The sequence below is a fragment of the Acomys minous genome (genome assembly GCF_964271855.1).
Source record: "Acomys minous genome assembly, chromosome: 11".
NCBI lineage: Eukaryota > Metazoa > Chordata > Mammalia > Rodentia > Muridae > Acomys > Acomys minous.
The window spans coordinates 20,710,976-20,724,473 of NC_140492.1; the positions used below are offsets into that span (position 1 = coordinate 20,710,976).

The 13,498-nt window shown below is 41.1% G+C and overlaps 1 protein-coding gene across 4 annotated transcripts in view; it reads left to right on the plus strand.

Moving 5' to 3' along the window:
* NRIP1 (nuclear receptor interacting protein 1) overlaps positions 1-12,819 on the plus strand; it is an 88,461-nt gene extending 75,642 nt beyond the window's left edge. For all 4 annotated transcript variants that reach the window (XM_084800843.1, XM_084800842.1, XM_084800845.1 and 1 more), the window contains one exon: positions 3,116-12,819. In XM_084800843.1, the coding sequence (XP_084656969.1) occupies positions 3,454-6,954 (3,501 nt within the window). In that variant the 5' untranslated portion in view covers positions 3,116-3,453 and the 3' untranslated portion in view covers positions 6,955-12,819. The remainder of the gene's footprint in view (positions 1-3,115) is intronic.
* The last annotated feature ends 679 nt before the right edge of the window (positions 12,820-13,498 follow it).

Consider the following 13,498-nt stretch of genomic DNA (forward strand, 5'->3'; position numbering starts at 1 on the left):
TGTGACATTTATAGATACCAAATCACTTATGTGTGTTTTTAATGGAGAATTTGATTGAAAGGTACTAAATCTAAAAGCAACTAGATAATAACCTCTATTATTTATCTTCAACCAAAAGTGATGGAGAATATAAAACATTGCATTGAAAGTAATCTAGCTACTTCAGGGAATATGTGTTGTGCCCATTCGTGGATGCGTCACATGTGAAATGCTTACACCCCTTATAACACACACACACACAAACACATGCACGCATGCACACACACTTGGAGCTAACTTAATACTTTTCAGGTACGTTGTTAAATAAAAATATACATCCCTTTTGAAAAGATACTCTTAAATTCAAACATTGATGGGTATTTTATTAAGATATTCTGTATGTTGAAATAAGCTATCTAAGCACATGATCAAGATTCTATAATTTTTCTCATTGTTTAGTTTATTATTTTAGGATTCTTTCAGAAATACTAAGGAACCAGTAAAGTTTCTTTCATAAGAAAGATCTAAGAGATATTTTTATGCTTATAAATGCTTTTTAAATTAATGAAAGCAGGGTTTAATTTACAATGTGAATGTTGTTGAGCACAGACATGAATTACATTAAATCTCCGTGAAATGAATTAGTCCCCGGAGCACTCTTGTGGTTCTTTAGACCCAGTTTTGGTTTTCAAATCTTAGATTAAAGAATATTTATTAATTGATAATAAAGATTGTATTACAAGGAAATAAGTTTTAAAGTTACAATGGTGTGTGTGTGTGTGTGTGTGTGTGTGTGTGTGTGTGTGTGTTACTGAGGATCAAACGCAAAGCTTTAAGCTCTTCGTTGTACATCTGAAGCAAGTATTTTACAGTGAACTGAATTCCAACCAGGAATGTGTTGATGAGTATAACATTGTATTTTGCTGTCAGCATACACATATCCATTGGAGCCTTCTATGCACTTTTCAGTGTTTTCTTATAAGCGTTTTTCCATGTTGCTGTTGTCCGAGTGCTGTTGGACTTTCTGGTAATACTGTCTTGACGTACCAGGGCAAGACAACATAAAACCAGAAAGATTTAGACTTCTGTAGCTCATGCTTGCGAAGGGTGGAGGAGCAGCTCACATCAAGGTGGAGAGGAGGCAGGGCCTGTGCTCTGTGCATTCTCCTTGGTTCATTTTGATTCCACCTGGGGTCCTAGACTTCAGAAGGGTGCTGCCTGCACTAAGGGTGGGTCTCCCCACTTAGTTAATCCTCTCTGGAAGTAATTGTTTTCACAGGTACATCCAGGAATGAGCTTTCTGATCTGGATGTTTCCCAATCCCACCAAGATGAGATTAGCCATCACTGCAATTCACCATGCTTTAACAAAAGACAAAAGGAAAATAATTGGATCCCCACAGTGGGATGAGGCAATCCTGAAATGTCTTCATTGTTAAAAGCCATCCACAGACTAATTGTGTAATCCATTGTGCTGCACCCTCTGTTAGAACATAAAAAATCTGCAAGATTCTACTTGTATACTCATATTTAAAAGTTTTTATTAGGCACAAGTCATTATTCAGCATTTTTTTTTTCATTTTTCTATTCAGAATGTGTTACTCTGAAAACTTACAACAGCTAACTATGCTGAATACAGGGCAAGAACCTTCCTTGTCTTAATTGGTAAATTGGTAAATAAATTTAATTGGTAATTTCATTTTCAGATTAATTGTACTGTGGTAACCAACTGACTACATGATCTCACTTTCACATGGCCTCCTTCCTTCCAACTTCTTTTGTTATGCGCCTGTCTTGGGCATTTTTCCACTTAATGACATCTCATTTTAATTTTGACTGCTCACCATCTTGAAAGTTTGAAAGGTGTTCAGAGACTTGGGGGGACAGATGGGGTTCTGGCTTCAAGACAGTAATACCACTGAAAGATAAAGTCCTTCCACTTGAGAACTGATAGAGTTGAAAGCACCTTATGTTTGTTGTCCTTAGAACTACATGGTTCATTCATTTTATTCTTGAATTTGAGGGAAAAAATGCACCTGGATATTAAGGTATCTGAACACATAAGTCAATGACATCATCGTCTTTCATGACCACTGGGCTATGAGTCTCCGTCCTTACATTCTGATTCATCTATAAAAGCCCCCTTTATCGTCTTTCTTCGGTGTTTTCGGCAGAAACTGAAAAATAATTTAAATAAAATGTTTTTCTTTTATTAAATTTTTCACTTCAAATCTCGAAGCAGTCTTAAAAATATTTTCTGAATCCCGTTTACTTTAAAAACATATCTGTATTCATTGGGCATGTAAAAATAAATAGAAGGGTAGGGAGAAGAGTATTTTCTTTATGCTGCCTTGCCCAGTGCTAGTGCTCCCTATACCAGCACCCCCTTTTCATGCCACTCCACAATCCTAAAAATTGATCCCGTTGGAGATGAGAGTTGTGCTGGTCCATGGAAGGGTCAAGGTGGGTACTCAGGATGCCCGCCTTTTCCAGTTAGTCCTCAGTCTAATGCAAATGAGGCTACAGTGTACAGTTTCATCGCAGTCGTGATTTCTGGCTGTTAGGCCCTTATTTATCCAGACTTCAGAAGGCAAGAGCATGTATGCACACAGGCAGGTTTTACTGTTTTCCTCTCTAGAAGTCATACGTAAGGTTTTGTGTCTAGTGTGCTGTGTGTACTAACTTATTAGCATAGGCCCCGTACAGAAGGAGCACAGCGAAGGAGCTTTTATGTATCATTTTGTGTTCCTGACGTTAAGTTGAACATCCGGTGTGATTTCTGCTTTAGGAAATGATTATTATTAACCTCTCAGCTAGTTTTTCTGGTAAGGTAGGAAATAAACGATGAGACAGGTAAGTCCAACCTTGGAGCTGGTTTACAAACTATGCTAAGAATGTGTGCATAGATGTTCACGAGGCCTTATCTCTTCCATCAGTTGCAGTGAAGTGTTTTTAAGGCTCCATACTACAAATCACATCGATTGTGTGTGGCTGTCATGATTATGTGTGTGTGTGTGTGTGGTATACATGTATAATTTATACTCATAAACTCATAATGCTGCTCTCTGTTCCTTATAGGTAATAGGCACGACTCCAGTGCTGTACCTCCTTAACTGTTTTTATTCGTATATTTTTAGGTACTGATATGTGCATTTGGTGAACAACAAACGATGAAGAAAGAAAACCAGTTATCTTCCCTACGAAGCATTACCTGCGTGCCACTGTGCTGAGGAGGGGACTGTGTGACTGCTCCTTGCCTAGCTGGTGATCAGTGCTCTGGTCTGCATTGGAGTTTGCCTGCCTCTCAGCTGTCACTGCCAGAGGATATCCTGGCCATTATGTAACAGTGCATTGCCCTCTGACTGCTATGGAAGGTGACCGGCTGACACTAACTTCCTGAAGTCGGGTCTTACAGACAAGAAACGCGTCTTTAAAGTGAATAGAAGCCAAGCCCTTGTGAGCACTTGTATTGAACATGACTCATGGAGAAGAGCTTGGCTCTGATGTGCATCAGGATTCTATTGTTTTAACTTACCTAGAAGGATTACTAATGCATCAGGCGGCAGGGGGATCAGGTGCTGCCGTTGACAAAAAGTCTGCTGGCCACAGCGAGGAAGACCAGAACTTTACCATCTCTGGCAGTGCGTTTCCCACCTGTCAAGGCAATGGTCCCGCTCTCAGTACACATACGTACCAGGGATCTGGCATGCTGCATCTCAAAAAAGCCAGACTGCTGCAGTCTTCTGAGGACTGGAATGCGGCAAAGCGGAAGAGGCTGTCTGATTCCATCGTGAATTTAAACGTAAAGAAGGAAGCGTTGCTAGCTGGCATGGTTGACAGTGTGCCTAAAGGCAAACAGGATAGCACGTTGCTGGCCTCTTTGCTTCAGTCATTCAGCTCCCGGCTGCAGACTGTTGCTCTGTCACAGCAAATTAGACAGAGCCTCAAGGAGCAAGGCTACGCCCTCAGTCACGACTCTTTAAAAGGAGAGAAGGATTTAAGGTGCTACGGCGTGGCCTCGAGTCACTTAAAAACTCTGCTGAAGAAAAGTAAGACCAAGGATCAAAAGTCAGGTACCACCCTTCCTGATGTGACGACAAACCTCATTAGGGATAGCTTTGTGGAGCCGCCTCATCATGCCGGCCAGAGTGGAGCGAAGGTCATGAGTGAGCCCTTGTCATGTGCCGCAAGACTCCAGGCCGTGGCCAGCATGGTGGAGAAAAGGGCCAGTCCTGCCACCTCACCTAAGCCTAGTGTCGCCTGCAGCCAGCTAGCGCTGCTCCTTTCCAGTGAAGCCCACCTGCAGCAGTACTCTCGGGAGCACGCTCTGAAAACGCAGAATGCACATCAAGCAGCCAGCGAAAGACTTGCTGCCATGGCCAGGCTGCAAGAGAATGGGCAGAAGGACATGAGCAGTTTCCATCTCTCCAAAGGGGTGCCTAGCCATGTCAACGGGCAGGCCAGAACGTCGTCGTCGTCGTCGTCGTCGTCAAGCAAACTGGTGGCCGGCAAGAATAACGCCACCACATTTCAGAATCCAATAGCTGTTGTTCCTTCTTCCCCCAAAAACACGGGCTATAAGAACTCCCTGGAAAGAGCCAGCATAAAGCAAACCTCTAACAACAGTTTGCTTTTACATCTTCTCAAAAGCCAGACCGTACCCGCGCCGATGAACGGTCACAGCCAGAATGAGAGAGGAAGTAGCTTTGAGGACAGCAGCACACCCACCACGATCGATGAGTACTCTGACAACAACCCCAGCTTTACCGACGACAGCAGCGGAGACGAAAGCTCGTACTCCAATTGCGTTCCCATAGACCTGTCTTGCAAGCACCGAATCGAGAAACCGGAAGCTGACCGACCTGTTTCTCTTGAGAACCTCACTCAGTCCTTGTTGAACACCTGGGATCCAAAAGTCCCCGGTGTTGACATCAAAGAAGATCAAGATACCTCAACAAATTCCAAGCTGAACTCACACCAGAAAGTTACCCTTCTTCAACTGCTCCTTGGCCATAAAAGTGAGGAGAATGCGGAAAGGAATGCCAGCCCTCTGGAAGTCCACGGCGACGGGACTAAGTTCAGTCCGCAGAACTACACTAGGACTTCTGTCATTGAAAGCCCCAGTACAAACAGGACTACCCCAGTGAGCACTCCACCGCTGCATACGTCCGCCAAGGGAGAGTCTCCCATCAATCTTTCTCAGCACTCGATGGTCATCAGGTGGAACTCCCCACCCTATGCTTGCAGTACTCCCGCCTCCAAACTAACCAATCCCATGCCGAGCCACTTGATGGACCTCACAAAAAGCAAAGAGTCACAAGCCGAGAAAGCAGCCCCAAGCGAAGGTGCACAGAATTCGGCCACGTTCAGTGCCAGTAAACTGTTACAAAATTTGGCACAGTGTGGGATGCAGTCTTCCATGCCCCTGGAAGAGCAGAGACCCAGCAAACAGCTGTTAAGTGGAAACACAGAGAAACCTCTCGGTATGATTGACAGATTAAATAGCCCTATGCTCGCAAATAAGACCAATGCAACTGAAGAAAGCAAAGCCTTCAGCGGTCAGCCAGCAGCACCTGAGCCAGGGCTTCCTGGGTGTGAGATAGAGAATCTGTTAGAAAGACGCACTGTCCTCCAGTTGCTTCTGGGAAATTCCAACAAAGGAAAGAGCGAAAGGAAAGAGAAAACTCCTTTGCGAGAGGAGGGCGCTCAGGAACACTCAGACAGAGCTGGAAGTGAACAAATACTGATGGTGAAAATCAAATCTGAGCCGTGTGATGACTTCCAGCTTCACAACCCAAATGTGCATTTAAACCACGGTCCGAAGAGCACCCCGTTCTTCGGTGGTACTCCCGCCATGCAGAGGAGCGTGGCAGCCTTACCGGTGTCTGAGGACTTTAAATCCGAGCCCACTTCACCTCAGGACTTTTCTTTCTCGAAGAACGGTCTGTTGAGTCGATTGCTGAGACAGAATCAAGAGAGCTACCCGGCAGATGATCAGGACAAGAGTCACAGAAATAGTGAGTTGACACCCCTGGAATCCAAGAACTTTTGCATGGTCCCTAAGAAAAGGAAGCTTTACCCAGAACCACTAGAAAATCCATTTAAAAAGATGAAAAGTAGCGCTGTAGATACTGCCAATGATCATAGGGCTCCGGAAGTACTGTGTGGGTCACTGCTTAATCAGGAAGAGCTGAAACTCAGCAGAAACGATACTGAGCATAAGTACCCTGCTGCTCACGGCTCAGCCAGCGATGGTGAGCACAGGCCTTGGGCCAGGGAAAGCAGAAGCTTCAACGTTCTCAAACAGCTGCTGCTCTCAGAGAACTGTGTGCGAGATTTGTCCCCGCACAGAAGTAACTCTGTCATCGACAACAAAAAGAAAGGACCGAGAAACAGTGTGCCCAGTAGCAAACCCGAGTTCAGCATTTCTTCTCTAAATGGTTTGATGTATAGTTCCCCACAACCCGGCACTTGTGTGGATAATAGGACATTTTCATACCCTGGAGTGGTTAAAACTCCTTTGAGCCCTCCTTTCCCAGAGCACTTGGGCTGTGCGGGGTCCAGAGCAGACGCGGGTCTTTTGAATGGGTGTTCCGTGCCCATGCCCAGCGAGAAGGGACCCATTAAGTGGGTCATCACCGATATGGACAAGAGTGAGTATGAAAAAGACTCTCCGAGACTGACTAAAACTAACCCTATCCTCTATTACATGCTCCAGAAAGGAGGCAATTCTGTTACCACTCAAGAAACACACGACAAAGAAACCTGGAGGGAGCCGTCGCCTGCCGAGAGAGTCTCACAGGTCATGGTCAAAGAAGAGTTACTTCCTGCTGCAGAAACGAAAGCGTCTCTCTTTAATCTAAGAAGCCCTTACAATAGCCATATGGGAAATAATGCTTCTCGCCCACACAGTACAAATGGAGAAGTTTATGGACTTCTGGGAAACGTCCTCACAATAAAAAAGGAGTCGGAATAACGTGTACCTGCCATACCATTTTGGATCTTTTTAAAATTAATCAATATGAACTTGAGATCTGTATAAATAAGAGCATGATTTGAGAAAAGCATGGTATAATTGAAACTTCTTCATTTTGAAAGTATTGGTTACTGCTGATGTTTAAATATGCATACTAATTTTTGCTTAACATTAGATGTCACGAGGAAACTATTGAACTAGACGTTGGTTGTTTAATACTTCTGTATGCATCAGAGTAACAACTGTGAGTAACCTACGAATGAAACAATTTTATAATCGTAAGTAAGAGGCATACATTAAAATGCAAAACTCCAATAGTGGATTGATGCAATTTGCTGTCTTTATTAGTGTACTTCATTTCACACCTCAGAAGTCAGCCTACATAACATGTTTTTAAAGTCCCAATTGTTAACTATTTGGAAGGTAATCAAATGAAGACAAATCCAGAAGCCTTGTGCTGATTCACAATCTCAGTTCAAAAATAAGAAAAAGTAATGCTGACATTTTTCACTTTTGCTAAACAAAAATTATTTTTAACTCTTGGTAGGGGGTTTTGCGGTTCCCAATATGTCTGCCCCACCCCAAACCTTTTCAATACGTATTTCTTTACACCTTGTACTATTTAGTATAAATTGATTACAACAGAGAGGAGTTTAATAGATCCTTAAAAGGCAGATTTCCATTTTTTTATATTTTGACTACTTTACTAAATTAGTACTCCTCCTTTTACAAAATTAGTGAAGGTAATGTTCAACTTCAGGCAGTTTCCTAAACAATTGACTACTTAGAAATAGTTTTTAACAAAAGCAAATGTGGATTTTTCTTTGGATGGTCTTCACCATCTCTGCTTAATTCTCACCATTCCTGTGGTACCTGTAAGTCTTATGACCAGGATTTCTTAATTCTGAACAAAGAAACTGCATTAGCACTATCTAGAGCAGTTGTTTGTTTAAAATGCAGATTCATAGGCAGCATCTCAGGTCTACAGAACAGGTCTCTGAGTGGACCTAGGAGTCTTCTGCCTGTATCCTGACATGTTCTGTGTGTGTTTCTTCTGCATCCTGATGTTTGAAACCATGGCTTATAGCTTTTCCAGAACATGGGACTTTAAAGAAACTATTTGATGCCTATACGGTCCCCCAATACAGTCACATGTCCACTCGAAATTTACAATATTGTAGTTCCTATATTGCTCTTTTATCTTTGGAAATCAGGTTCAGAATACTTTTTAATGACAAAAAATAAAATTGGGTAGAGGGGACAACTTTGCTATCTGGGTCTACATCTCAGGAAAATCTGTGATTATTTATTCTAATTAGTAACATTGACGTAATTAGCCTTAGGGGTGGAATAACAGGGCCACTTAGCAAACTCAGGTGATCCCAGGAAGGTTGGGAAATTTCTCCTGAATGCATCCTTACCTTCTACTCAAACCGTCCTCCACGCAACAGTGCATATGAAGCTAACAACTCAACTCAAGAAAGGCATCAAACTCAGAGTACCTGACACCAAATCCAAGGGCACTTACTCTCCATGGCAGGACCTAGATGGCACTTCATGGGCTCCATTCATCTTAAACAGGCATAAAAATAAACACTGATACGGACTTGGAAGAATTTAATATATAACTGAGCCATGTGGAATTTCGATCTTGAAACAGTTAGTTTTTAAGTTTAGTTTTTATAGCCTACAGGTCACCTACCAGACAATATTTTGTTTTCAGGTTTGAGCCAGGTTAACAACTGACTTATCCAAAATTAAATAAAATAAAATTGTGTACTCAACAATTAGATAGGAGGAAGTTTATTTGGGGTTGTTGTACGTACTTGAAGTTGTTTCTAAGATTTTTTTATATTACAAATGGACATTATTTCTTTATTATCTAAAATTCTAAATGATTATTTTTTTCTCCAGATGATTTGTAAATAGTTAATGGGTATGTTATATAGCAATCAGAGTGTACACTGTGCTATGTTAGAGAGAGGAGAAGGCATATTCGTGGTCTGCTATGAAAACATCCACTGGCCAGTGAGGATACTTTACTCCATGTCCATACTGTGACAATCTCATGTCTACACTATATAAATAAGCTTTACACTAAGTCATTTTTCTTGGTCATTGTGAAAGGGCTAGAGCCTTAGAAATATATTAGAGGATGCTGGTGTTCCTCCTCAGCTGGAGGCGAGAGGCTTCTTACAATGGAGCGACACTTAGGTCAGGGAAACGCCCAGAGCCAACATTGCTTTGTTTTGTTTGGTTTTTGTTTGTTTGTTTTGTTGGAATGAGAATATGTAATACAGAAATAAATATGACTATAAAGAATGCTGTTCTGACTTCCTAAAGACTATCCCCCCATGCTGAGTTTAGAGAAATATTAGAGAAGCGAAGGGGCATACATCCACAAATTCACTTTGTTTGCATATGTAGATTCAAATATGCACACACACATACATTTTCAAGGACTATTTTCAATGTCTAGGCAGTTTCTTCCTAATAAAGTCATTTGTGAATGGGTACTACAGCTCTCATTGACATCAGTAAAGTAGCATTACCTGTTTGTTCTCTGCTACAACGTTCAGAAGAATAAACTGGTGAGAGTATATATTTTCTATATATATATATATATATATAATGTATATATATATATTGACTTGTTACATGAAGATGTTAAAATTGGTTTTTAAAGGTTATGTAAATAGTGATTTCCTTAATGAAAAAAAAACATATTTTGTATTGTTCTAATGCAACAGAAAAACCTTTTAATTTCTTTGGTTCCTGTATATTCCATGTATTAAGTGTAAATATAATCAGACAGGTTTAAAAAATGTGCATGTATGTATACAGTTGCAAGTCTGGACAAATGTATAAAATAACCCTTTTATTTAAGTTGTGATTACCTGCTGCATGACAAGTGCATGGGGAGTCCTGTGCATCTGTGCATTTGACAAAAATGTCTTACCAAGTCAGATCAGATGTTCATCCCAACAGGACTGTGGTCCATTTCTGGACATGACCTCTGTGGCTTATACTTTGTGAGAGGATGTGCTTTCCATCCAATGGTCTTAATTTCTTTTTAAATCAACCACTTTTCAACATAAAGAATTCTTACAGCGACTTCACATATCTTAAGTCCCATTGGAAACATAACGAGGAATGGTCCAGTGTTCCTCATTGCTGGAATCCTGGCACACTACCAATCATGGTAAGAATTTTGGGGTTTACAGCTAGTTTTGCTGCAATCTGCTTAGTGATATAATTTGCCATTTTTATTATTAAATTTGATTTCCTTATGTGATGTCATGAATTGTACATACTGCAGTGTGAATTTTTTGTTTTTTTTTTAATCTTTTAGTGTTTACTTCCTGCAGTGAATTTGAATAAATGAGAAAATGCATTGTCTCTAACTTGAAATGACTTATTTTTGTGGGCTTTCTCTGTGTTTTAGGTTTACCATTATTTTTTAAAATCCAAGATCCTAAAGGAAAAAAATTAAGAAAAGGGAAAAAACAATAGATCATGAATTTTGTCTGTCTTAGAAAAAAAAGGAAGGCAAAATTAAACAAGTGAACAGCAAGTTAGTATATTTAGAAACATGTAATTAAAGCATAGCTCAGAACGATGGCCTGTGGTCTGTCTTCCATTTCTCAGTATGTATCTTGATGACCACAACATTTTTTTAAAACTGGAGTTTGTACAGTGTTCCAAAATAAAGTTAATTACATACATACACTTTGTCTTAAGATTTTTATCAGGGGCTTTTATTTCATTTTTAATGGGGTTGTTTTAAATGCAAGAAATTTGCATCACTTTCCAAGTAAAACTGTACGTGTAAAGGAAAAGAGTTGAGCATGGTCACCTGTATACATCTGTGACCAGCAGTGGAGACCATGGTACATTACCTTTGAATTTGCAGTAGTGAAGACTGAGCCTAAGGCCTCTCTCTGGGCAAGTCTTCTACCACTGAGGTATATTCCCAACCCTAGTTTTACTTTCTGTTTTGAGACAAGGTCTCCCTAAGTTGCCTAGGGTATCCTTGAACTCACTTTGTCATCCACACAAGCTTGGAACTTGGTTTCCTCTTGCTTTGGCCTCCTAAGGAACTAAAATGTACAGATCTGAGCCATCAGACCCAGCTAAGACCACCTAATTTAGGGAGAAAAAAATAAACCCTTGTTCATCTTATGACCTAATGTATTAACGCTTTATACTCTTGACATAGGTTGCTGGTAATGGAGCGGGGAGGCAGTTGCTCAGCAACAAATTGTATCTCTTGAGACTAAGATAGTCTTATAATCCCAGCAGATATTCTCAACAAGTCTATAGGCATTTAGGCTGAGGAACGGATTAATGGCAGTGCCTTCTGTACCACTCAGTCACTCAGCCCAGCTTCAATGTCCAGCACCACACAAAAGGCTGATAAAACGTGCAGTTCTTAGAGACACACCTTGTTGCTGTACACTATCTGCATAGTGACCAATTCTAGATTCCATCTTACTGTACACGTAGATGCTAACTTCAAGAAGCGAGGTAGAAAACCCTGTTTTTGTGTACATGGTGAGAAAGCCTAAGTGCATTGCCTGAGATGGATTTTCAAAGAACCACTAGCTAATTTTTTTTTTTAACTAAAGAGTAGTGTCTTTGAAATGAAGAGTTAGAATTACCCGTGCTATGGAAGGTTCTACTTCATACTTATTGGTGTGGGAATATCAACAACAAATTGAAATTTCATTCCCTGCCACTGGGATCTCTAAACTGACCTGTACGGTACAGAAAATAGACTTTAAATGTTAAATTGGTAAATGTGCTGTGCCCTTCTGGTTTTTATTTCAGATTTTGTAGGTGAGCTGATGCTATAGCTCTCGCTTAAGGGTTGTTGTTCTATTAGGAGCAGGTAGCATTAATACTCCAGTTTTATAAGTAGTTAATGCAATACTATTTACATTTTCAAGGTGCTGTCTTCTGGAGTAGGTTAAAGACCCCTGCCCCAAAAGTCAGTAACTGTACTCCGGAGTTAACAGAATAATTGGAAATAATCTTAAAATCTCTTAAGCTCTGCCACACTTGATCCCCTCCTATTATAATATAGTCGTAAATATTTTGGAACTTCTGAGCCTTTGTGCAGCCTTTTTAATGACGTGGAGACCCTGAAGAGCTGCTATTTACCTCTTGGTTTTTCCAAACATAATGGGCACATTCCCCCAATGTTGAGAAAGCTGGACAGTCTTTTTATACTAATTACTTCACTTGAATTTTGCTCATAAATTTTGATCGTTGAGACTACTGTACAGGAGGGAACATTCTATAGGTACAGATCCTGTGTTTGGAAAGCTGTGTGAACAGAGCCATAAGGAAGAGGGGCTGGTATGGGTTTGTTGCCTGAGGCTGTTTAATTCAAAGACAGCAATGAGATGGTTTTCATTAAATCAGGAAACACTTTCACCTAGAGTAGTTGTTCTGAGGGAGAAAGCAGGAGACATCTTCATTCTGTTCCCTTCATGACGTCATAGTCTCCCTCTGTGCTGTCTAACTTTGTGTTAACTTGACACAAGCTCAAGTCATATGAGAAGAGGGAATCCATATTGACAAAATGCCTCCATACGATCAGGCTCTAGGCAAGCCTATAGAGTATTTTCTTAATTAGGGGTTGATGTGAGAGGGAACAGCCCATTGTAGTTGGGACCACTTCTGGGCTAGTGGTCCTGGGTTCTAGAAGAAAGCAGGCCGAGCAGGTCAGTAAGAAGCACCCTTCCATGGCCTCTGCATCAACGCCTGCCTCCAGGCTCCTGCACTGACTTCCTGTCTGTACCTCCTTTGATGATGAACTATGATATGGACATAGCCAAATAAACCGTTTCCTACCCCAAATTGCTTTGGTCATGGTTTTCTATCACAGGAATAGTATCCCTAACTAAGTCTCAAAAAAAATTCTCGTGCTTACCTTTGCTTCTTCCTCAAGCTCTTCACTATATATGGTTCCCTCATTTACCTCGACTCGGGGCAAAACATCATTCACTTATGTAAACAGAGTGCTGAAAACTGCACATATATGTAAAAAAGACTTGAGTCTAGTCATCAGGTGCTTGTCCAGTGAGTGTGAGGGATGGCTTTGGATTCAATAGCATCTCTCACCCCCACTACAGCATTCGAAAACCTTTAAAGGTATGGTGGGCATTTACTATAAAGCCTTGTAGGAGGAACAGGGTGAGGCAGGGTCTTATGGTGTAGCATTGTATGCATGTCGTAGGCCACCTAGCCTTCGGTTTCCTTCAACCTTCACTCTCCCAGGGACTGAGATTACAGACATGAGCCATCACTCACTGCTCATTCTTGCATTTCTAAAGGCAGGTGGTTAGAATGTAAAAAATGCATATCTTCCATTCCTCCCCCACTCCCAACAACACGTAGACATTGATCTTAAATAGAATCTAAAATAGGGTCTCAAATTCCTAGTTCTGACAATCGACAAAGATGGCAGAGTAGCTTAGGGTATAACAGGCCCAAGCACTGTTGCCTGTCCACAGTCAAATGGGCTAATACCTCACTT